This window comes from Apus apus, chromosome 2 (assembly GCF_020740795.1).
Source record: "Apus apus isolate bApuApu2 chromosome 2, bApuApu2.pri.cur, whole genome shotgun sequence".
Classification (NCBI taxonomy): domain Eukaryota; kingdom Metazoa; phylum Chordata; class Aves; order Apodiformes; family Apodidae; genus Apus; species Apus apus.
The window spans coordinates 15,386,637-15,412,956 of NC_067283.1; the positions used below are offsets into that span (position 1 = coordinate 15,386,637).

Sequence of the window (26,320 nt, forward strand, 5' to 3'; positions counted from 1 at the left end):
AAACTCTTTAGTTTGATCTAATAACAATCTCATAATCACAGTTCTTCTGAAAGCATATGCTCTTTAATTCTCCATGTATACATGTATTTGTATTATACTTTAAAAAATTGAACATCTGAAAGTCCGTTTCTCTCCTAAACACTTAGAGACTTACTGGAAAATACTAATGTTTCAGTATGTGCCCTGGACTTTTAACCATACTTTCTGCTGGCCTGTATGTTAGAAAACTATTTATTAATGAGAAATTGTCATTAGTGTTTTGTTTTCTTGCAGATATTTGTTGTTCTACTTGTGTGCATGTATATGAATAAAATTAGGTAAATAAGAATATCTATTTAATTTCTGTAACAAGAGAGTGGTAATCAGAACACATATTATTGCCTAAAATATTTTTGCATAAGCATCTGTTTGGAAAGACATACAAAGCATCCAGGTGTTTTCCAGAGTTTCTTAGTCACAACACTGTTCTCATCTTTCCAACAGAACTGTCTTGTTTAGATCTTGCTGGGAAGATAAAAGTGCTGCTGTACATTCACAATCATCTTTATTAGCAGTGAGGGGGAAAGGTTGTGAAACCATCTTTGCATAACAAGTGACATCTCAGAAATGCTACCTTTTGTCTTGAACAATACCACATTACTTACAGTTCCTGAGCAATCCCTGAATTTTAAAGCTGAAGTTTTTCAACATGGCAAGCATATAATTATTTTGATGATGATTCCAGTATATTTCAAATCCACTGTAATACATAATTGTCATCTGGAGAAATGCTGAAAAATTGTTTCAGTATTAAATAAATATAGCTTGTGATATTTACCTTACAGGTAACAACCTAATGTTTCCATGCCTCAGCATTTTGTGGCTGTCCTTTGTGCTTTTGTACTTCGTAACAAAAAAGGGAGTTTGTTGGTTTGTTTTACTACTGTAATATCTCCTGATTTGTAAGAGAGCATTCTAAAATTCATTTGCTCTTTAACAATACATTTCTTCTCTCAATAGCCAACTACTCCACCAAGTCAAGGGAGGCCTGATTCACCAGTTTATGCTAATTTACAAGAACTGAAAATATCTCAGTCTGCCCTTCCACCACTACCTACAAGTGCTCCAGTCCAAATAAATGGGGAATGGGAAACCCATAAAGACACGACAGGACGCTGTTATTACTACAACAGAGGATCACAGGAACGAACCTGGAAACCACCGCGGTGGGCCCGAGATGCAAGCATTAATAAAGGGGATTCCCAGAGCCATGCAGATCATGAGGTAGTTCCTTCTGAGATCACAAGCAATGGGATTTTGTAATGCATATGAATGCTGTTTTGTTATTGCTGAGCTTGAAGGTGTCAAGGAGTGCCTTCATTTGTCCTTTTGGTCACCTGTCTTGGTATGAAGTAGTAAACAAGTTAGCTTTTCAGTTGCTTTTGTGTACAAGAATGTGTATATGAACTGGATACAAGAGTAATAAGTTGTAAAAACTTACTGTTCCACAGCAGATCCTGCAGCTTTTTAAAAAAAAGTAAAGGAAAACATATTTTGAAACTAATAGGACTCTAAATTCTAGTAGAATAAGACTACTATTAAATCTTCTCTAATGTAGAGTGTGTTCTTTTTCTCAGTGTAGTCAGCACATTTTTGGGGAAGAAGATGGGGAAAGGAGGTGGAGTGTGACAGTGCTTTTGTAAGTAGGATTTATAGGGATGCACTGAAAAAAGGGAAGGGGAATTACTTATATTTATGTCAGTTCAATACACAATAGAACAAAGGCTGGGATATGCAGGTATTTGCTACTGCTTGGTTAATGCAGTGGCAGTAAACGTAAATATGATTCTTACAGAGGAAAGTACTTTTGTAGACAGGAATTAAGGTGGATGTTGAGAACTCCATAGTTCTGGAGTCAAAATAAGACTTAATGGAGCTCCACAGCGCCATTGCATTGTTGAGTTTTAAAATTTAATTGCGGGCTGTTCGGAAGTTTAGATTGTTGGAAGTCCTCTTGTAGAAGTTGGTCTCTGGGACTTTAGTGCCAGAAACAGGAGAGAAAAGAAAAAAGGACCCTGACATCTGAAAGCATTTAAACAGATTTTCTTGCCACAGGGTGGTAGGTAATACTTGTCAGAAACAGGTAAACTGATGAAGTGTTTGTGGCTGTCACTTTGGTATCTTTGACGATGGTCTGTTAATTTTTCACTGTCTGTCCTTCTGCTAGATAAGACTCCAGGTTTAGTCTGAATCAGGGGATTGCTTTTTTGAGTAGCAACTCGGTCTTTGTAGCAAGTGCTGATTTTCTGTTCTCATTGTTTTGTTCTTCCTTCTTTTCATGGAAGGATTTCCAGTTGTTTCTCTCTCCCCATCTGCTAATGACTCTTACTCATACCTCTGTACCATGAATACAGTTCATGGTTGCATGTTCAGAAAGCTTGATTCTTAATAAATAATTTCACCTTGCTGCTTCTGTTTGTTTGTGATGCTCTAGGTATCACAGATAGGCCTTTAGACAGTTATATCCATCAACTGTTCAGTCTTTGTAAGATCAATGGATGATGCATGTTTTGACCAATTTTTAACTAGACGCAAGTTTGTTTTCAGTAGCCCAAGTTCCTTAAGTAATTTCTGTCCTCTCTGACTGTGGAATCAAAGTTTGAGTCCAGGGAGATACATATTGCAAGGCCATGTCAATCCGCTTTCCAACAGTTGTGTTGATTTTGAAGCTGCTTTTTTTTTTCTTTTGTGTTCTGCAGCTGGGAGTATAGTTCACATTCCACTGCTCATGTTCACCATTTTGTTTGTCCTCTGAGTACTTAAAGCAAAATATCTAAAGGTTGAGATCTTAGACTAAGCTACAGTAAAATATAGGACGCATCGAATTTTGTCTGAATGTGGAGACTTAGAGTGAATATGTCTTGATAATTAAATCTGGTTTTATTAATTAATTGTCATGAATTTAAGTTGGCTTTTACACACTAGTTTGTTGTGCTCATTCCCTTCAGATTTAGTACTAAAAGAGCATATGCAGGAAGGTTAAATGCTAGTTGTAGCTCTACTGATGTGTCCTCAGAGGAGCTTGTGTTGCATTAAGTAGCAAAATAGCAAGGTGATAAAAAAATGAGAACTGTGAATATATTCTGATATATGTCTAGTATATTAGAACATGAAATAACTTACAGATGATCTTAGAACTTTGTGATTAGGAAACAGATTAACAGATAAATAGATTAACAGTTGTTCTTACTGAAAAAACACTTTTTTCTCAGGTAATTTTGGTTTAAAGTTTTCTGGTTTAATTTTACATGTGTACAGTGCTTCCTCAGTGTCAGGAGTTGCTTGCAACAGGCAAATACAAATACATTATGTTTATTCAGTCATAATTCCTGTTAGTAGTAATAATAAAAATGTACAAAGTCTACTGCTTTAATTGAACAAATGTCAATGCACTTAATATTTAACTATTAAAGCATAATGTAAACTTAAATATGTGTATACAATGTAGCTACCTTATAAAACAGTAGTTCAAATGAGGACAACAGGACTTTTATCAACTCCCCAATCTTAATTCTTCAGGTGTAAAAATGGGACTTCTTTCTGGGTTTTTTGTTGTGTTTTTTTTTTTTTTTTATCCAGTGGCTAGAAATTGACACTTCAGGTGTTCATGTTATCCCACATGCAAGAAAGGTAGCATTGTTTAATCCTTAATTTAGATGGTTGTATTCAGTAGGTTGTAGAGGCTAGTTACAGTTGTCATATTACTTTATTGGTGATCCCAAAAATTCCCCATGGATTTTGCTATGCTTGGTGAGATGGCTTGTGTCAAAGTTGGGAGTTTGTGTTGCACAAGTGATAAGGTACTGAGAAAGGCAACACCAAAAACCCATGTAATAATAATTTGGAAATGTCACTAAACGTATCTAAAACCACTGACTTGTACAAAACACATGAGTTTTTGATAGCTGGATATTTTATCAGTAAGAATTAACCTTTTCAGGATACTTTTTTCTCTAGTTTAAAACTGAAATTCTGCCTTTCTCCTGCTCTTTAGTTTTCCTCAAAACCCTTACACTTCTGTTACTGAACCATAGTATCTACTCATTTCTGAATATCAGGGTATGTTCCCTCTTAAGTATAAGGCCTCCTACCAGCTGAGGATCCAAGACTGTGTGAAAGGAAATCTGCACTGAATGCACAGGAGACTAGCGCAGAGATACTGTTGTGAGAGATGAATGCAGGAAGAGGGAGTTTTTGAGAGGCTGGTTTTTTTTAATGCACAGAAAGGATACCTTGAATTATAACGACAATACGTTAGCAAGGAGATCATAGAATCATAGAAGATGAATAGAGATGAACAAGGTGTGCTAGAGAACATTCATTGTTTGATGTGTGCATGGAATAATCTTTTTCTCCTTTGCACATCAAACTTGTTACATTATTTTCTTAAGGTAGATGTAAATTATAATCTTAGACCTCAGCCAACTGTGCCTGCAGTTGATAGAAAGCTTTGCTTTGGAATTGCTCTTTTTCATCCACGTTGGAGTTGGAAGGAGGAGAGTGGAAATTCCTAATTTTTAGGATGCAATGCTCAAGTACTGTAAAGTGCTGGGAATGGAGATTCAAGTTGTTCTTAACGATTGTCTTTCCAGATACTATTTGGGAAGAAAAGGATTTAGTTATGAAAGCTGGGATGTTGCCAGAAAACCAACAAAGCAGGTCTCCTGGTTTTTTGGGGTGATGCAGATTACTAAAGCTAACTCTCTTCATCATTCAGTAATGTAAATCTGTGGGAATAAAACTTGGATTGGCAAAAAAATTGGAGTTTAAATTTGAGTAGCTGAAGTCTGGTATGGTAGAATTAAAAACATTGTATCAATACAATCCAGTTATTCTGAAAATATTTTAAATTGCCTAGCAATTATAAAATATTTCTGTACTGTAAAAATGCTTCTCTTATTCTCTGATGTAACATATAAAAATGTGAACTCCCTGCAATTTATCAATATTCTCTTTCTAGTCAAATAATCTTTGATCTTTCAGATTCTAAAGCGCTTTCATTCTCAAAACTGCCTTGTATGTTTCTGACTACTTGTAGCATCTTTCATCAGAAGAAAACGACCACAGTTCTTGTTACAGCCAGTCAGATAGTCAGTATGGTTCTCCTCCAAAGGGTTGGTCAGAAGAGTTGGATGAACATGGTCAAACCTTATATACCAATGACTATACTAATGAAAAGGTACTTTTTCCTTCTTCTCATCACATTCTAAATCTTTTCCCCTATTTCACTGTTGGAAATGCAGATTTCATTTCTAGAAGTGAAAAGCGTTCCTCAGCAGTATCTCCCTTTTTAAAAAATATGCACAAAAATTCAGCAACTGAACCGACTTTTTAATTTTCTTTGTATATTCTTTACTATTCAGAAAAAAAAGTTTTCTTATTTCCAGTTGCATATCCAATTGTATTAAATGAACCTATAATGTATAGTTTTTTTCACTTCTGCCCTCCCCCCATTCTCTTGGTTACATGTCAGGAGTGAACTTCATGCCAAGATAATGTTTTTCTTACTATCCGTTAAGTGTTGTCTATGTAGGCCTTCCAGATAGGATGGTTTGAAACTAAAATAATGCTGCTCTATCAGTTTCATCCTTTACTTTGTTAGAGATTTTTAGTATTGCTTTCAGATGTAGATAGACTTGTTACATCACAGCTGTATCAGCAGATTTGTGTTCTATACTAAATAATCTAACTGCTAGTGACAACTTGCTGTGATTCTGGGTATGTTATAAAAGTTTCTCCCACTTAGGATTAATGACAGTATTTTCTTATGTTTGTAAAGCAGTTCATTTTTCTGATTGTTCACTAAAGTTGCATTTAGTTTCTTTAACTTAAAAATGTATTAATTGAAACAGTAATTTGTTTACTGTATTATAGTGCCACCTCTTTTCCAGCTGATATATGGAAATGTTTTTTTGAAATAAGTTTTCTAATGATTGAGTTTTACATTGGTTCTAGAATTTTATCTTGCTTAATCTGTTTCTGCTAAATATCCATAGAGCACATATCTATGTTTTGGCAAATATGAAAACATTTTTTAATTGCACTGGGCTTCATGTAAAACTATGTTTCCTGTCACAGTTTATTTGAAGGCAATCTTGTGAAACCTGCTTGAGCCAGGAGTCTTGCTCTGATGTTTCTGTGCATATTTTTGTGCAATGATATTGTAGAACTTTGCTGATTTTAATTCTTTCTGCATAACTAGTCACAGTTGTCATAGTTTTTACCTCTTTGATTGTGAGATTGCATATAGAAGTTACAGAAATTATATTAATGATTTATTTAGGAACTTCGTCTTGTGTTCCTGATGCTGTTTTGTCAAGAAGTGCAATTACCTCTTAAAGTACCAGCAGTTGCTGGCTGAGCTTCTTGTAATTCTGTAATTTTATGTATAAAATCCTTACGTGGGTGTGGTGCAAAGATTGTGCCTCCTTAACTTGACACCTTAATGTTGATAAGAATGAGATACACCATCTTCAAAAACTTCTGTTTATCACAATCTCTTGTGTGATATTGCAGGACTCATTTTCTGAGGAGTTACAGAAGGAAAAAAATAGTGAACCCAATTCAGGAAGCTGAAAACTGTTGCTTTCCTTGCTAAGGAACCTTGGTTAGTTAATGGAGGTTGTGCACTAGATGCTGCTGAAGTGGATGGCACTTTATTAAAAATTAACTTTAAATCGCAAGTATCAAAGATTTACTATGTTATGACTGTCACTCTGATTATCTTTCCTATCATCACATTTCTTTCTACAGTGGATAAAACATGCAGATGAACAAGGTAGACCATACTACTACAGTGCTGATGGTTCCCGGTCAGAATGGGAATTACCGAAGGTGAGTGACATGAAAAAGAATAGCCTCTGTTTTGATGCTTGTGATCTGATGTGCTTTGGTTCTTGTTTATATGAAAAGCATCTTTGAAAATAATTTCTCATGAGCCATTTGGGCAGAATGTACTCCTGAATTCCTTCTTGAAACTGCTGAATCTTGGGGGGCAGCAAATACAAGGTTAAGAGAAGTAAATGAGCAATTGACTCTTGGATTCACGGTCCAAGAGTGTATGTGTTTCAAGAAGTCCTTAGCTTTTGACTTCAGATGTTGTGAAATAGATCTAATATGTCAGCAAAAGTTTTATCTAGTTTATGTAACTACATATCTGAAGAACATCCAGCAGAGATGTTTCACTAGTGAGTAACTGAAGCTTGATTGAAGATTAGTCTCTCAGAATCTTAACAAAGCTGATTCCAAATGTGCTTCAGAACAAATGAATTGGAAAGACAACATAGACTGCAGAACTGCTTTGAGGGAAAATAATCTGTATTGAAAACTCTTCCAAAATTTGCTGTGAAATAAAGTGATGGAATAGCATGCTCATGTAATGCTGTTAAAGGAAAAAAAAGAAGAGAATCCTTTTGTTAGATGGTCCTTTTTAATCTGGGCTTTATTAAAACTAAACATCGACAACAGATTACTGGAAATAGCACATTAGCTGAGCTAATACTGTAACATTAAAAATCTTTACTGTTATGGCAACTGTAAATGCTCAAGGATAACAAGGATAACACTTCCAGTATTCTTGTACTTGTGTTACAAAATTGAGGGAGTGTGTTGGGGGGGCTGGGGGGGGGGGCAGTTAAAAACCAAATTACTTTAGACAGTCTCATGGAAAGTCGTCCAATCATGTACATTTGGTAACATCTAGGAATAGCTGAATGCCTCTGGCTAAAAATGACATCTCAAATGAAGTAGCTTTGACAACTGCTGAGAAGTCTATCAAGGTTTATGATGAGTGTGACCCATCTTCCTGCAGTGGAAGAGTTGTTCTTTAAAATTCACAATGATTGTTAACCATAGTTTTTACTACATCTTAAAAAAGACTGAGATTTTGCCTGTGCATTCTGCTGCATTCAGTTGTCAGTTCTTGACAATTCCTAAAATAAAAATAAATAAACTAGCAAATAAAAGTTCATTCCTGCATAGATCACAATGATAAAATATGCTTATTGCTTATTCCCCAATTATGTTGAGAAAGGTTACAGCCCTATTTAAGAAACAGTTTTCTAATCTGTTTTATGATTAAGCAAATGAAAAATCAGTATTAAGGAGGGGAGAGGAAGTTAAGTTGACCTCAGGAATGAGAATTCTGAAGTTTAAGAAAAAGTAATGTATCAAAATGACAAAAAAAGTGAGGGAAAACTATATAATAAATTAATAAGTAAGGGGGAGGTAGAGAGGATAACCTAATTAAAGGTGGAGTTATGATCTCTCAGGTTTTCAAAATGTGTTCCTGGCCTGATACTCAGCATAACAGCGTGATGCTTGGCCGTCCTCTGACTGAGCTCTCTGCTCCAAGAGTAGACTTGGAAAGAATATGTGTGTATTTAAGCATCTTGAGTGAATGAATGATTTTGGTGTTAATATTTACAGACTGATATTGCAGTTAAACTTTCTCTTCTCAGAAGTTCCTGCAGCACTAGCTCCCCTTGCTGTATTCGCAGAGGAAGTGCTAGATAGAGAAGCTTCGTTTTTGGCAGTTTTAATAGACCAGTAGTCTGTTAATTCACTTTGTGTGCTGTCAGTGTTGACTATGGGCTTAGGGACTTTAATTTTGAGTTGAAATGAATGATTTTGCCTACTGGAGACCTGAAGACTATTAAACAGAGCATGCTATCTTAAAAATTCCGATAAAACACTATGTAGGGAATGTCAGGAAGGTACCATGCCATCAAATGGTGAAAGAAAAATAAAAACGAGAATGTGTAAATGGGGCCTGGTTGTCTTACACTACATGTGTCCTGTTCTGAGCTGTGTTTCTTGATTTGAGGTAACATACCGTGTGTGTTGGCATTAATATCTACCCTAAGTCAATGCACTGAACAGTATCTTTAGCAACAGAGAATCATCTTCACATTCTTTCATAAAATCTAGGATTGTGTGATGAAAGTTGAAACAGTCAGCTGACGTGAGAACCTAGATGGTTTTTAAGGATAAAAGTGCAAGTGATACGATGAACCTGAGATAAGGACGAAAAGGCAGTTAGATTTTTTTTTTTTTCTATTTAATGTGTATATTTGTATTCAAGAGGCCTAGTCTGGTCCTGGTGTTTGGTGGTTCCCATCCCCTCCTGTCAAGTAAGAAGGAGGGCAGGGGAAAGTGCCCCCAGCTTTTTCTTGGGCATGCAGCAGGGCCTGTGGCATTTGGTGCTGACTTGGACTCTTTTTCAAAGAGCAACAGTTTTAGTGATCCTGGGTGCTAGAAGGTGAAGCGGTGGATGTTCCAAGGCAGCAAAGGGAATGTAGGGGGTTGTCCAGAGGTGTCTTCAGTAACATGTCTATATGAGATCTTGCTGCTTGTCCCAGTGGTCTGCTCATTTTGTGTAAGTTCCATTCCTTTCAGCACAGCTGATGCCTTTAGCTGCTGAAACCCAGGCATCCTGTGGCAGAGAATGAGGAATCTTCTTTCCCTGAAGAAAGAAAGGGAAGTGGAAGGGATGAAGTCCTCAAAAAGACAAAAAATATTCTATTTTATTTATGTGGGTTTAAGAAAAACATGCTATTGATTTGGTTTATAAGAAAAGCAAAAGGTGTAACATGGAGGTTAAGTCTGTCACAGCACCAAAAAAGCTTATTCAAAGCCAGTGACACAAATAGCACTTCAGAGTGGTTTTTCTTCAATTTCAGACAGTCTGTTGGGACAACTGCAAATAACATAGTAGAGTATATAGTGCTAATGGATACTAACATAATCAGGATATTTTTAAATGCTGCTCTGTGGATCTCTTATTAACAGAAGGTAGAGTAAAATGCTGAACTTGAGGTCTTTACTAACTTCCTCTGTCTGTTGCTTCCAGGTCTTTTTTGTCTTCACCCACCCAGTTCCTTTCATCTGGCTGAGGGTGTTAATGCAAACCAAGATGATTCTTTTTTCTGCTTCTTAAAGCTGACAGATCTGTGTCATCTCCATAAGAACCAGGACAAGTGCTACAAATAGCTTAGAGGTGTTACATTTATTTCAGTCACAATTAGGCTAGGATAGAGCCTTGAGCCATGCCATGTATCAGGTTAAAATTAAATATAAATCACCCAAACAGTTGAGAGGGTTGGAAAATTTTGTACTGAGGGAAAGAAAGCTTTTAAGTGGCTCCTGAAGGCATTGAACAAATTCAGCAATGAAAATAATAACCCTGTGTGACCTAAGTTTACACCACTGGTGTCCTTACCTTACACCAAGAGCTGTTATAACAACAAGTCTGTGTTATTTGGTGCATGCAGAGTATGAAAAACTTGCTGATGTCCTCCCTTCCTGGTAGGAGATGCACCCAATGAAATGAGGAACAAACTGAGGTGACATACTGGAGGGGTTAATGTAATAGGACAAATTTGAGTTTCTGGAGGGTTTTCAAGGAGCAGTAGTGTGTATATTTGGAGTTGTGTGCTACATTATCAAAAGCTTTAGAACTAAGAAAATAACATTGCACCCTAATAAGATGCTGTTAAGGCACATGGTATAGCAGAGATGGCCCTACTAGGCAATGAGAAGTCTTGAATGGGTCAGTTCTATTGTAGTGCAAGGCCCTTGCCTAATGTCTGTCTTCAAGATTACACCAAAGTTTAGGCATAGAAAACATGCTTAGAGTTATGTAAAAAAACCAAACAAACAAACTTTCTTTGCAGGGGAAGGAGAGCCTAACCTAGTTCCTTGTCATTGCTGACAAGCAGTGGGAAATAAAACTGTAAATGCCTGTGAGGCAACAGCTCTGCAGGCAGGAGTCATATAGAGTGCCAAAAAGTGAATCTGACCTGAAATTGTTCTGCAAGGCTTTTTGAGCTAAGGAGTTTGGATGGGGCAGACCAGACAGTAGCAAGGGTGGTGTTATCTGACCTGACAAGGCTGTATAGCTCTGGATACTTCTCTCTGGTCTGTGGCCTCTACCTGGTCTGGAAGTTGGATAGTTCAGTTACATAATGCAGAGTCTGAAACAGTATCTGTACCTGGCTAGGACTGTCTTAGGAGATCAGAGATCAATCCATTTATTTTAAAAGTGGAGGCTTGTCTTGAGCCTAGAAGTAAATCAGCTTTTTCTTCTCCCCCCCTCGCCCTTAGTGTATTCTGTTATTTTGTAATGAATAAAACAAAAAAAACCCAAACAAAACCACAAACACTTGAGTACAAAAATGTTTACTTGACACCTCTATTGTGAGAAAATGGGGCAAAAATGTCAAATGTTCCCTTTAAATACTTTACAGTTTACTAGCACTGTTTGTATCACCAATGCAAATTATTTAAGCTGCTAAGATGCATATAGCTCAGTGTTCCTGAATTGTTATCAGTGCTTTTTTAATGAGCTCCATATACTGTTGCTTTACTTTCTTGTTAAATCTGTTTTAAAAAGTAGATTTTCATATTACTTTACAGGTCTCTCTCTTTTGAGATGAGGTTGTCTATTGGCTAAGTTAACTCCTGATGACTTGTGATGGAATCAAAGGCACCTTTTAAATATAAATCACCTGTATATAGGCTTGTACTCATATCCTAACTGTTAACATAGACTGAAATTCACTATATATTACTTTAAAATAAATCTTTGACGGTTAAATTTCTCAAGTTACTCAAATGGAAAATGCATGGAGGATTTCCATAAATAACGTTTGCCAGTGTCACTGAAGTGTGTATCTATTTCTGTAATAAACAGCTGTTTCATACTAAGAAATGTATTTGGATTGCCCACTTAAGTGTTTTAGCACTGCTGCAAGGAAATTGTTTTTGGTAACCTTCTGCAATTTAGACATGATTTCAGTTGTTGAGATTTTAGTTGCAATGCAGGTGGGCCATTTTGCTGCATATTGCTTAGCTTGCTGCCACAGTTTGAGTTGTGTAGCAGCATCTGCAGAGTGGATAACAAGAAGGTAAACTAGTACTAGATTTCTTGCAATGTGAATGATGGCTCAGCTTTTGATTTAACAAGGGAACAAACTGAGTTGCTTAAATCTCTTAATTTTAAAATAGCTGTTGTCATGGGAATGTAAATGCTCTGAACTCAATGCAAAGTCAGTGCAGTCTCAGAGGTTAATTTTTGCAGTGACAACTAATACATTTCTGTCTTTATGAACTACCAAATTCCATTCTCATGACTGCAAGATCCATTTACCTGGGGAGTATTTTACTGGGCTTGTGCATATTGAAATAGTGTAATGAAACACTAAAGATATTTGCCTTTTAAGCATCTGTTGACACTGTTAAGGTGTATGAATGGTATTTCCAAGGCTTATTTGCATGAATTAGATTCTACTTATAGTTTGATTTTTATTTTCTTTAGTATAATGCTTCACCCCAGCAGCAGAGAGATATAATAAAGAGTAGAAGTCTGGACAGGAGGCTACAAGAACCAATAGTTTTAACAAAGTGGAGGCACAGCACAATTGTGTTGGACACCAACGATAAGGTAAGTTAAACAGCATGCTGGAGTGCCAACTGTTTCTGTTCTGTAAGGTACTTAATGTAACAGGAATGAGTATGCATGAATTTCTGAAATTCTGTTGTATCATCGTGTATAACATTCATCGAAACCGAGGGCTATTTGATAACTTACTTTGAAGACAAACTTGAATGCACAAAACACTGTAGCTGTAATGAAAATGAATCTGATGCCCATAGTGTTATGTACTCAGCCTGTTGTTTCCAGAATATTTTAATGGCTTTCCTTGTTGAAGTGGAGTATATGAGTGGGTTGTCAGGAGTTGACTTAGTTCCTCAGAATAGGATTTATTGGATTTGATCTTAAGCTTTTGAGCTATCGGTTTAGAATATATCCTTCGTGGTACTGAGGAGGCAGTGGACCATGCTTGGCTGGAGACTTTGCACCTGTATGAATTAGTTTAGTTTGAGTGAGTCTGAGATTCCTCTGCTGCTTTTGTCCCCTCCCTACTGTTTCTCATTTATCTTTATCAAGTGTGTTGTGGATCTTGTGTGACAGCCTAAATAAATCAAAGCTGACTGGATACTTCTAGCCTCATGTACAGTTTATGCTTCACAGGTATGAAGAATTCTGCTGGAGATAACTTAAAGTTTTGGCCTCACTTTTAAAGGAAGACTTATATTTTCATATTTTGGCATAATTTTTTATCATATTTTCTAATGACCTTTATGTAGTGATGCACTGAATGAAGAAGCTCTGGTAAAATATTGAATAAGTGGGTCTTCAAGACCTTATGTTCGAAACTAAGATCTTAAATGTAGCGAAGCAGACGTGAAAGTGTACAAATACCTAGTGGCAAAAGGAAACCAAACGGAACTATGTATGGGCCACATCTTTGAAGTCTAAGTCAGTAGCCTGAAGTGCCTTTAACAACTTCAAAACATAGAGGTAGCATGCATTGTTTTAATAGTAAGGAGACTATAGTTAATATAAAGCACAATGTTAGTGCTCTGAGAAAATTAAAAATGTGCAGCAGAGCAAGACACTAATGATTTGTGGAAAGACAAAGTTTATTCACTGCATTGATGCACCTGTTTTAATACCACTGGCAGACGCTGTGTTATATTGTTCTGCTTTAGTTTAATACGTGGAAAGGGAATGTTTGATGACCACAAATATTGGATTTCTCATTCAAGAGTTGCTTAGTGTATGAGAGCTATCTCAAATTCAGAACAAAATAGAAAGGAAAGCAACTGGTATTTGTCTGAATAGGCACATCAACCCCAACTTAATTTTTTAGCTGACTCCTAGGGAAGCTATTCTCTTTTTGTTTTCCTTCTTTGTTTTTACTAGAAAAACAACACAACTCAATTCTATGAAAACAGGCCAGTCAAAAGAGTGCTTGAAATGTGTCAGAATGAAAGTATGGATTGCCATGGTGGATGAAAATTTGTTGATACCAAAAGTACTTACTAACTGTTATTTTTGGCTGCAACACATTTTTATATAGCCATCAGCTAAAAGGTTTGGTAAGCAGAGGAAAAAATACCTTCCTGGGAGGGACAACATTGATTTTCTCAATTTGAACTTTTTTTTCTCCCTCCTAAGGGCATTTGAAAATATGAAGTATTCAGGCTGTTCTTAGAAGTGCTAATGTTCTTTGTTACTATGCTATGAAAAGAACTAGTGTGCCACTTCCCTACCTAGTTTTACGAGTCAATTTTAAAGCACGGGTGTGCAGAGCATTATGTAATGCTGGAAAAGCACACTGAATTTGAGGGGGCTATCAAGGGAATTAAAAAGAGGGAGGGGGCAAAAATGTGTTAACAGTAACTGAGAACAAGGGATGTTTTTCTTCTGTTTGAAATTCTTTACCAGATTTTGAAGCGGTGTAATTGTGCAAAGCAATCATTACTTCAGAGGAAATGCACATTCCTTTTTCTTTTCCAGATGGGCAGTTTTTCAAGTTTTCAGAGATTTTTGTACTTCCTTCTTTTGATCTGTAGTTAAAGTCTAATTTAAAACAAAACCTGAATCTCTATACATTTTCAGACTTTGATTATAAGGATATTAATGATAATGACTTAAAAAAAATTGATAGAGCTGCTGTATGCTTTTCTAAATGTATACCAGTTCGTTGTACTCATTTTGTATTTACTAACCATACAGAGACATAATATATTCTTTAACATCTTGGTATTTATTATGTGGTGCCCTGTAATAAGCTGGTATTATAAATGTTCTTCATAATTTGGTAGCAATGTCATATAAAAAAATCTGCCCCCTTAATAAGGATGAAAGCTTTGTGTTAGGCTGTTACAGAATGTATTAACATTTTTTTCAAATGGATATGTACTAATTAACCCAGTTTGAATATTGTCTGTAAATCTTGCAAGAACAGTGTTTAGTAAGCCAGTTTATATTATAGCTGTCTGAGAAGATAGTGAATGCTTTAAAAATACATCATTTCGTAATGTGTGTAAAGAGAGAAAGGGAAAAGGTATATTTAGGGTTAAAAAATGTTTAAGAATTGTAAGAAAGATAACTTACGTTGCCTATTTGAATTCTGTAGGAATCATCAGCTGCTTCTAAGGCGAGTTTTCCTGAAAATGAGTCTTCCCCTTCTTCACCAAAGCATCAAGCCACAGTCAGTATGCGAAGTGTTTAAATAGATAAGTAGATGTTGTAGAAACTGGGCTATTCATGAATAGAGAATTGAGGGTAAACCTGCTTGGTATTAAGCAAAATAATGGGATAAAACTGTTTGAAGGCTTTACATTTTAAAAGGAATGCATTGCATCCAACTGTGCTTTCAGTAAAAATGCAGATTTCCTTTGTTTAAATACGGCTTGGCAGTAGGAGATTAAGTTAAAAATTCACTGTGGAATAAGGTTATGTCAAATTATGTAGAACTTGATTGCTTCTTCCAGCAGTCATGTTGTCTTAAGTAGCAACTTGGCAGGTAAAAGCACAGAACCTCTCACTGTCAGTTGTAATAGTTTTTAGTTTTTTCTATCTTTATTTATTACTTGTTTCAGTCTCATTGAAAAGATGTGGAGGACTTGGCATAAATATATTGTCTTTTTGAATTAGTAGAATTGCTACTGGGAGAAAAACTTAAGCTTGTTAAACTCATCATGAATGTTTAACAGGTTTTTTGTTTTCAATGTGATCATTGCTTTTTAAACAGTGGGGAATAATTACAAAAATTAGGTTTTTAGATTTTTTTGTTTGTTTTTGAACTGTACTACATACAATAGCATTGAAATATATGCCTTGATCAATTTTAGCAGCCCTTTAGTAGGTAGCTCAGGGCATTAAAGGCACAACTTCTGTTTCATTCTTACTCTGCACACAGAAGAATGTTTCTCTGGCATATTAATGCTGATCCATTCTTACATCTCTTCAGACAGTTTTCCACAATAAAGTAAACATTGTTTACTAAGCAAGCTTTGTTGATAGTCTCACACACAAGCAATTATTGCTGCATGAATTCTCATTTCCTTAAATACGGTTCAGACCTTGATTTATTAAAATTTTATTTTGTAGAAAAAATAATTGCTGCTTTAGATAATTAAAAAAAAACACAGTCCTGTATTTTTTGTAGGTGTTGCCTGGGATTTAAATATGACAAAGAAGCTAATGAATTTTTGTGTATTTTGATCCTTCACTTTCCACTTCCATTCCCTGGTTACTTTACTTTTCCCATTAGTACCCCCTAGTGTTCCTGCTAAGTAGAGCATTATGATACTTTTTCTAAATAATTTTTCTTTGGAGCATTCCCACTGGTTCTACCATGAGTAATTTATTAAAACCATACTTTTTTTGAGAAGGTGAGCATGGGATGCTCAGTCACAGTGGAAGATGGTGACAGGCAGTTTCACTTACTAAAGCCAAAGGTTTTGTTTGAAGCATGCAGTGCATGGGACTGTTAGTGGTGTTTGTGATCTAAGGAATGAGTTGATTTTGTTGTTGTTTTGTTTTGTTGTTTTTGCTTGTTGACTGAAATAACTTCTGAGCCACCAGGTAAACGCTGTTATCCTTGAAAACATTTCTCTCATGTTTTATGTGCTGTGCTTGAAACATGTAGATAACATTTTTTACACTCAGGAAAAACAGATCTGTGTCTTTGGTAAGAGTATTGTCACAATATTCCAGCATAAAATTTATCTTTGATATTGTATTGTGCAGTTATGGTCCACCTAAATTTGAGATTTAGAGGAGAATATTGGAGAGAGCATGTGTTCTATTTTCATTGGATCTAAAATTCAGGACATTTCTGTTATGATAAAACCAGTTTGGATCCTTTCCTTAGTTGATTGTTTAAAATAATAGCTTAGTTCTTAAATTAGGAATTGTTACAAGCTATTACTGAAAACAAATTGATTAAAAAAACCCAAATTTAACATTCCTTTAGCACTATTCACTGGTAGGACAAGGCTGGGCTGACAGGAGAAAATGACAGAACTTGTTACCTCATCTTGAGTGTCACAAATGGTACGAATAGATGGTTTTCCTTTTTATCATATAATACTTTTTCAAGCATTTCTTTAAATGTAGTTATTTTTGCATAGACACTATAAATATTCACTAAAAAAAATTTAAACTTGTAAATGCCCTTCCTGTTCAATGGTGTTTTTTCCCACTGCTCATTGACTGATGTCCAAACTTGTACAGAGGCATGCCAATGTAAATTATTTTAATCAAGACATAACTAAATAGTTTAAAATACTAATATTTTGCTTGGGGTTAGGAAAAAATAGGACATCAAAGAAATGTTTCATTCATCTGTTTTTGAAATAAACATGTTAATATTTTTATGCATGTCAACTGTATTTTCTTTAAAATATGCAATTATGATAAAATATCTTGGAAGGATTTTGTTAGAGAATTGGGGCTGTTTGTCAGCCATCTCCTTTTCTAGTGAAGGACACAAACGAACGTGCTATTACACAAATAATTATAAATTTAGATTTAACATTTCCACTGTATATTACCACAAATGACTTAATTTGCCTTATCCAAAGAACTTAGACCTTAAAGAAGGAAAGTTTTTTACTTTCTGAATGGTGATAAGTACTTTCCCAGAGGAATTTTGATTTTTGCTGATTGCTGCATATTTAAATATACTCCTGACGTTTTCTTGAAGTCATAACATGGGCAAAGGTGGCTCATTGCCAGAAATTGATTGTGTGTGGGATTGAATTCAGTACTCTGATGGCAACAGAAGTAGGTTTTGGTTTATATTTATTATGTCTTACTGTATCTTGTAGGGTCAAGAGAAGTATGGGTTATTGAATGTGACAAAGCTTACAGAAAATGGGAAGAAAGTTCGGTAAGTCTTCGACTTCTAGAAGTACGTGCGTAAGAGTTTGCGTAAGGTATCTGACTTTTGTATTAGGGCAACATACTGGCTTTTGCAGTTTCTTACTATTTGTCTGGATTTGCCTGAGTGGTTCTGCTCCTAGTACACAGTGTTTCCATGTCTCAAAGTCTGTTTCTCCCAGTGATCTGAAGATAATGTACTTCAGGGAGCTGGAGGCTCGTGTATGCCAGAGCTCCCTGCAGGGCAGTGATTTCATGACAGCGTGCTGGTGAGAGACAGCTTTTTAAAATGGGGCCAGTTTATTTATTTAAGAGAAAATATGTATAGTTTATAGCCTGTCTTGTTCCTTGGATAGAATCTGTGTAGGAGGGGCTTTCAGACTTCCACTTCATCTCCTTTGATTTCCAAGGAGTGTACATGTCTTGTGCTCCCTAAGTCTTCCTTCACTCTGCTTCTGGAGCAGAAGGTGTGACCCAACTTTGGTCCTGCTGTAGATGATGAATGACCTAATTTCTAATTTCCTGTCTCTGCCTCACAGGCAGGCATTTGCATTATAAGTCATTGTGTATAATTGAGTAATGCTGCCTAACTAACAGTTCTGGTGTTTTGCAAAGAGTCAGTGTTAAATACTGCGTGTAGCACATGCTCAGATTAAATTTAGGTTTACTTTTTACTTTTTTTACTTTTTTAAATTTAAGCTTTTAGATCTAGTACTGTGTTATATCTAATTCAGTGTTTCCCAGACTTCTGTTACATGCTTTTCCTCAGGATTAAATAGTCAGCACCCAGTTGATAATCTGGAGCCACCCTGATCTAGTCCAGTGGAGCTGGGCAGCTGGTCTGCCCCCCAGCTTGGTTTCCTAGAGCTGTTCCTAAGAGCTTGCTATGAAAGGGTGGACAGTGGCTCATGTAAGCTGCTACTGGTAGAGTATCCTCTAACCACTCATGTTGCATCTGTTGGAATCATTGATCTGGATTACTGTGCTGCTGTACAGAAAGATGCAGCATGGCCATCCTGTCACTTTAAGAGCTGCTGATTAATAGTTCATGCTTGGGCAATGGGAATAGGTTGTCAGGGCTTGTCAAGAATTTTATTTTTTTTACCCTCAGGAGGACAGGTGCTCAGGCATAAAAGCAAATAGACAGCTGGAACAACCAATTTGTTCTTTTTCTGCACTTGGTAGATGTGTAGCAAATATGTTATTGCCAGTGTAAATGAGCTTGTTACATGAACGTGAGGCATTTGCATCCCAGTTAGATGTGATCAATCAATTTCAGAATTATGCAGTACTTTGGCATAATTTACTAAGTGCACAGTAGGCTGAGTGTTCCAGATCAGCCCCTTTGAAATTATAATTGTATGGTGTTTCTCCTAGTGAACTGCTTCCACTACTAATTAGTTTTGTTTGATTTAGACTTTGATGGTCAGGAAGGGGGTGTTAACATATGTTCCCTTCTACAAATATGACAGCGAGTTATACTTACTGATGGCAATAATGACTGTATATATGCTTAAGTATATTAACATGCAGGTCAGCTGAGCAACAGTGATTGACAGTTTAAATATCTACTTTCAAAGTGAATTTATCTTATGTTTATTTATAAATATTTACAGAAAGAATTGGATGTCCTCGTGGGCAGTGTTACAAGGTTCATCATTGCTGTTCACTAAAACCCAAGGAAGTGGAACTGGCTGGGTAAGCTCAAGAACATCCTCCACCCTCACTGAAGTGTTAATTACATAAAGCATAATAAATTAAAGCTCTAGTTTTTTTCTGTTGGGCTTAAATACAGATATGTATGCATAGTTTAGAAAAAATAAGTGTGTGTAAGTTAGCAGGAAAATAGTTTAATGTAACAATTATGAAGTAGAATGAGAAGAAAAACTTTCTTCTATTTTAGCAAGATTTTTATATTTGATAAGTAAACTGAGAAGGAAATGCTCAGGTGCCCTGTAAGCTTGAAGTTTAGGCTTCAGGCTGAATATTTTTGTTTTTCTTACTAATGTGTTTGTCTAAGTTGTTTTTATTTTACCATTCTGGGATATTTTTTTCATAAACTCCAAGAGAACTGAATGTGATTCATGTAGTGAAGAGAATAGTCTCACAGTTAGCTGGTTGCATTGTACTGTTTGAATCATGCAGTACTGTTGTCTTTTCATTTAATCTTTTCCTTGTTTGATTCCTTATCTTGTTTTGTATTTGTGTCTATTTTGATGTCTGATGAACACCTAAAGAGAAACATCACACTGAAGTTGATGACTATTCCATTTTTATATCATCTCTTATTTAACAGCACTATAATTAAAATGGCCATATTTACCCAGGTACACTTCTACATGAATAGGTATAGAAGTGGTCCCTCATCTCTGGCTCACTCACCTACTTTTGGAGATCTGACATTAAACTGTGTGGATCTCCTATAATAACTTGAGAGATCAGATTCAGTATTTGTTGCAGTGGATTTTCATGACAGTTCTAGCAAAATTTTATCTTACAGATGTGTGCTATCTTGCTGTGCTTTGCTGATCTTTCTGCTTGGCTCACATTCTTCTGTTGTGCTTCTTTTTGGGTAGTGAATTGATATTGACAGTTCTTTTCTAAAACATTGAATTAATTTCAGAGCTGTAAACATGATTATTTCTGCCCTTCTGTTCCTGTAGAAGGGGTGTTTGGATAAAAAATGGGTAAGGATGGATAAACAACAAGATTGGGGGTAGAAGAGAATGGAAAGAGTCAAGTTGGGCAAGATGATAAAGCAGAAGGAAGAGAGAAGGGAAGGAAAAATAAAAAAAAATTAAAGGCATGAGAGAAGGTAAATAACACTGTCTGGGAGGAAGTAGACTTGGTGACCTGAGGAGATCTGCCTACACCTTATGTGTGGAGGGGAAGAGTTCATGTGTATCAGAGACAAAGCACAGAAGGTGGCACAGAAGCATACATATAAAAATAAACACACAATATCTGAAATTCATAAGTACATATATATACACTGACTTTCCCACCTGTGAACATTGGGACACTAGGTAAATATGATTATTCATCAGTGAGAGAAATACTGCAGACAATGAACAGAACTTGTGATCTTTTAAAAAAATATATAATTTTCATAACAAAGTATGTTGAAGAAATATTGAAGAACCTTAAAAGGGCTTTAAAAGGTGAGCCTTGAAGCTTTGAATCCCTTTTACTGGAATTGGAAGGTTTTAAAACTCATTTCCTTACCTTCCTTCATGCCCTTCAGTTGTTATCTGTTGTTTGGTTAAGTTCAATTTCATCACCCTACTTCAAAAAATGGAAAACTCCTAGCTGTTCTGAGGTGAGCTTCCATATTTAGTCTTAGTGCACAAAGAATGCTGTTAGTTTTGCAGCACACTAATAAAAATTATGGAAACAGATAACTTTCACAATTTACTTTCATAGCTACAGATCCAAAAAGTACTTAAATTTTATAGGTATAAAATTGCATGTTTGGAAAGTAAGTGTTCACCTGAGTAACTACTCAAGTTTCCAAAGCTTGATTACAGTTACTCTGAATTCAAAAGTAGCTGTAGATTAAAAAAAAAGCATTGATATCAACATACAGTTAAAACATTAAAATACACAGTATGGAAGTGAGATACTGTTCATGAATATATGATGCTGTTATTAATAGATACATATGTCCAAGTGAAAATATATATGTATGTCCACTAAAAATGGTCATGCAACATTCTTAGGAATACTAATGTAACATGTGTGTTACACCTTATAAATACAATCATTTGGTGGGGGCAAAAAAGTAAATTCTTTTGGTAATTTAAGTGGAGCAAAAGTATCAGATAAATGTACTGTCAAGTATTGGAGAAGAGTCAGCAAAATAAATTTTCAACAGTAAGAACAGAAAAAAGTGAAGCTGGAAATACTAAGGGAGAACATCTTCTAAGGACTTTGTGTTGTCTAACTGCATACTTGCAGTTGGCTTTGTAAAGATGTAATTAAGTATTCAGCACACACTCTTTGCTCTCTGTGTAGGACTCTTTTTTGGGTGTCAGCTTCTACCTCATCTCTCACACTTTGATCTGTATCAGTATTTTAATAAGGTGAAGTCAAGTGTAACAGTTTGACACATGATAAGAATTACATTTCTTCTTCATCTTACGAGAAGAATATTTGTTTAGCATTCATCTAGTGATTGATGTAACCATATCTTTTTTTTTTTGTGCATTGTTATGTGACTTCATCACTTTTCTTCCTTTTTCTCATCAAGTCATTCTGCCATGGGGGCTCAATTCCTGAGCTCTTGCTTTCGCTGCTTTCTTCTTGGAAAAATGCTCTCAGTCGTCGACCTGCTGTCACCTATGTAAACTCTGACCAAGTTTCAGCTATCACTGTATGTGTTCTTGTTGCATGCCTCTTGTCACTGTAAGGCTATTTGCCACTAATCTCAAAAATAAATAAGAATTTTTTTCAAGGTACAAGTTTTGTCACTTCATGTAACACCTTGTGTATCCTGTCATTTTCTGAAAGTCATCCAAGGTGCAAGTTAACACAAATATGTTACAGTAATCTTGTAGTGATTCTAGTGGAGCAAAACAGAAATATTATCTAGTTCATCAGTGCCAGATTTTTAATCTCATAATTGCCTACTACTTGAACCATTACTGTCTTGACTAATAAAGAGCATGCTATGGTCAGTTTTTAATAGATATTTTTTGTCTAATTCTTTCTAACTCAACTAATTTATGATGTTTGTAAAGTGCCTATAACGTCTTTGATACAATGATGTACTTGTTGGTTAATTCTAACTCCAGCTGGAATCCTCAGAAATGTAAATGTTGTGCATAAAAAGCTGAAAGGACCTCAAGGGTGTTCTGGCTATATGCCACATACAGAAAGTTAATGTAAATTTGTAGGACTCTTTATAATTTAAGCATCTGTAGTTAGCCATGTTTTGAAGTATAGATGCCAAGCACAGAAGTGCTGCTTATCTGAAACCAGTAAAGTTTTGGTAGCTAATATGATAGTTTGTTGCTCAAGGTGGATTAGGAGGAATTTAGATAATGATACTAGTGTTAGAAGAAGCAAACAGGCTTGACTGGTTGCATAATTGGTTTTTAATACTTCCGTCTCATCACTTTTGTCAGAATCAAACTAAAGCTCAACCAAAACTAAAGTACTGGTGATGTTTAAGATTATTTTGATAGCTATGTTCCCTGGAGAGTGTAGAGCAAGCTGTATGATTTTAGTTAAGATTCCTGAGACTTCTAGAATTACCATCTTGTTTTTTCTGCTTGTAGGGAAGAGTAACTGTGGGCTTGTTTAATTAACCTTGTGCTAAAAATGATGCAACTGCCTCTTCTTTGTCTGTCAAGTGCATTGCTATGTATGTGGAAGCCTAGGGCAGATAGTTTATATGCAATTTGGTGTCTATTAAAATGCTACTCCCTGTAAGGAAATCTGTGGATTTTAAAAATATGTTTTCAAACAGAACTGTAAATTTTCAACTGTTGAAAGAAGCCATTTCTCAACTTTTGATGCAAATGAGTTTTAATAGTTATTGCCGAGTTTTAGCAATGAGGCTTCATAAAACACAGCAAGTGGTGGTAACTGGTTAGAAGGATTCCTCTGTCAACCTTCTGTAATAGGCACATGTCCTCAGTGTCAAGTAGAGTGGTGGTAAACCAAAAGTGGGCAGACTTTGCAACAAAACATTGAGGAAGCAACCTCTTCAAGATTAATTTGGGCAAACTCTGTTTATTGTCTTAACACCACTGTGTTTGTAGATAAGGATGCTGTGTGTGCATTGCTGCAGTTAATTGGTATTGCACAGCTGAGTGTGCAGGAGCTCAGATGATTATAATGAGAACTGTTTGGAATGTAAGTACTTCTCTGAGTCCAGTTTCAAAAAATCTTCCATATTTTTTCTATGTCAGTGAAGAATGTCTTCGTATTTCTTTTTTTTGGTCAGAGCTGTGAGTTCTGAAGCTCCCTTACCAGCCACCAAAGGAGAATCTGTCCCCTCAGCTCTATTTCTGTGGTCCATCTGTGGGTGAGGAGGACTTGGAATTAGAATGTTCCACCCAACTCTACTTAGAAACAGAATTACAAGAATGGCAGGTGTCACTTGTACATCTGAAGTCTTCCTATCAGTAACATCCAGTTCTGTTTCCAAAGAATGCTGTAATATATCACAATACAGACTGGCTTGTCCTGTGGAGGCTCGCAGGACTCGGAGGAAAATCCTGAGAAGATTGGAAGGGCCTCCTGTTCATTGATGTCAGCCCACATCTTCAAGGCAGTCCTCAAGCTACACAGCATTTACTATGTCTAAAGCAAAAGCACTCCAGCCCCTATTCTTTCTAAAAATTAGAGGTTATCTCTGCCATCTAACTAGCAGAAACACATCCCATGGCTGGATGTTTTTTCTGAAAAAAGCTGTCAGAAGTGACTCGAGAACAGCTGGCAGCACCACATGTAGAGCTCTCTCTCTTCCTGTCTCACACTGGTGTCCTTTCCAGACCTTCCAGACAGCTGAGGAGTCCCGTAAGAATAAGGTGTCTTCTCAGTAAGAGCTGAATTTATCCCAACTAGTGTTGACTTGGTAGTGCACTCTGTTTTGAGAAAGCAGATTTTACGTCTAGGTGGCAGCAGATGCTAAAGGGAAGAGCTTTCTTTGTACTGCTCTCAGCAAAACCTGCTTGCTTTCAGGGGTGTTTGATTGCCTTTAGCTAACCTTTGTGTGTAGAGCATTGGAGCAGCCCTGTGCAGGACTTGCTCCTGGAAGCTTTGAAGGAGGGAAATGGCTGCTGGCCTCTTGTTTTGATACACCCAGGAGCAGTCAAGAACCTTGACAGGGAAGTTAGTAGGAGAGCCTGCATGCTAAACTTCACATTTTCTGGAATAAAGAAATTAAATTTGTGATGAGCATAAATGATATTGGTATATCAGAGGAGCTTTGCAGAGAGGCGGGATTTTTTGCATGTATTTCCCCATCCTTGGCACTGTTTGTGGAAACTCTGAGAAGTTTAGCTTCATGTTTTTTGTTTGTTTGGCCCTTCTCTGAAATGCTGCAGGGAGTCAGGCCAAACACATGGATAGAGGACAAAGGTGTTTAAGGTAGTACTGCTGTCTGTTGAGTGGGGGGAGTTCAGCAGGCTAATGTATTGGAAGGCTTTTCTTTTGGTGGAAACAGCACTGACTGGTTTGTTTTTTTGGTTATTATTTGTTGATGTCACTTATAGCAGGTCATCTGTGCTTCTCAGCATCATCTGCACAGTGTTTTTAACATACCTGCCCAATCCTGCAGGGGACTTTGGTTTTGTCTCCTGTTCTGTCCATTGCCAAACTCTATAAATTGATTTTTTTTAATGTTTTTTTCCCCCCAACACGCAGCAAGATTGTTCTAGGCTGTCAGGAAGCCTGTGGCTGGGGCACTTTGGTTGCATGTGAAGCAGTTAAGTGAATCTCTCTTAAACAGGCAGCTGCTGCACAGCCCCCCCCGTAACTGCAAGAGCTGTAATGGCCCAGAGATTTTTCCTGTTCACTCCACTGCTGAGCTGAGCCTCTCTCAAAAGCTCTTGCTACAATTAGTAAGAAACATTCTTGGGTGAGGTAGCTGAGAATTAAGTTAGACAGCAGGAGGGTTTTTTTTTTTTTTCCCAAGTGCTAGTTGGCATTGGATAAATTAGAAATATTCCCTTATTCTGGTATTCCATGGGTAAAATAAAGAAGTTAGGATGCTGCTTTCCATTCAGCATTTAATTGCCTTTAGGACTGAAAGCAGGGAGATCTTCCAGTGGTAAACAGCCTTTCTAAAACACAATTAGCATTAATTAACATCCATGCTGGGAATTTAATCAGAAGCAGCTCTGTTATCTGAAGCATTTTTTCTAACCTTGGATGTGGCTGTTCTTGTACAGGCTAGAAACCTCACGTTCACAGCAAGGAGCTTGTCCTGGGGCTTATGTCCCCCAGAGCTGTCACAGGAACAGCAGTTGCACATCAAAGACTTGTAAAAGAAAAGAACCTTCCTGATGGATCAGATGCTGCAGGCTTCACCTGGAAGCACAGCATTAAATTTCTGTGCTACAACCCAACTGACTTACAGCTTTCCCTGTTCTGTGCTTTACTTATTTTACTCACAATTAGAACTTTTTGTTTGTATGGTCACTGAATTCGTTTATTTGATGAATAGTATTTCAAAGCTATGTGGTGTGGGTTGAAAAAGTAGTAAAAGTGCTTTATTTTTAAAATTTATGATGCCTAATATAAACGCAAAAGTAATAGGTAAAAATAGCTCCCTGATATTTTCCTGCAAATTGCCTGATGGGCTGCTTGTGGGTTAAATGCTTTTTTATAACTTTGGTTATTTGCTATTTGTTTAGTAGCTAGATAGTGAAATTGGGTTCTGTTTACCTGTTAGGATATTCTTCAGTATTGCAATAGAAGTACTAAAGAAAAGCAAAGTAATGTGAAAAGCTTTGTTGGAGATTTGTGTGTATGTGTACATATTTACATAAAAATATATGCAAAATAGACAAAAACGTAAAAGCTGAAAGT

At 36.4% G+C, this 26,320-nt stretch overlaps 1 protein-coding gene across 9 annotated transcripts in view; it reads left to right on the plus strand.

Moving 5' to 3' along the window:
* The window catches only part of ARHGAP12 (Rho GTPase activating protein 12), a 71,481-nt gene that overhangs the window by 31,457 nt on the left and 13,704 nt on the right, over positions 1-26,320 (plus strand). For 3 of the 9 annotated variants that reach the window (XM_051610177.1, XM_051610179.1, XM_051610178.1), the window contains exons 3-10: positions 1,000-1,263; positions 5,078-5,218; positions 6,793-6,873; positions 12,356-12,481; positions 15,027-15,101; positions 17,728-17,789; positions 19,396-19,477; positions 22,029-22,151. In XM_051610177.1, the coding sequence (XP_051466137.1) occupies positions 1,000-1,263; positions 5,078-5,218; positions 6,793-6,873; positions 12,356-12,481; positions 15,027-15,101; positions 17,728-17,789; positions 19,396-19,477; positions 22,029-22,151 (954 nt within the window). The remainder of the gene's footprint in view (positions 1-999; positions 1,264-5,077; positions 5,219-6,792; positions 6,874-12,355; positions 12,482-15,026; positions 15,102-17,727; positions 17,790-19,395; positions 19,478-22,028; positions 22,152-26,320) is intronic. The other 6 variants (XM_051610180.1, XM_051610181.1, XM_051610183.1 and 3 more) reach the window with 4 other exon arrangements.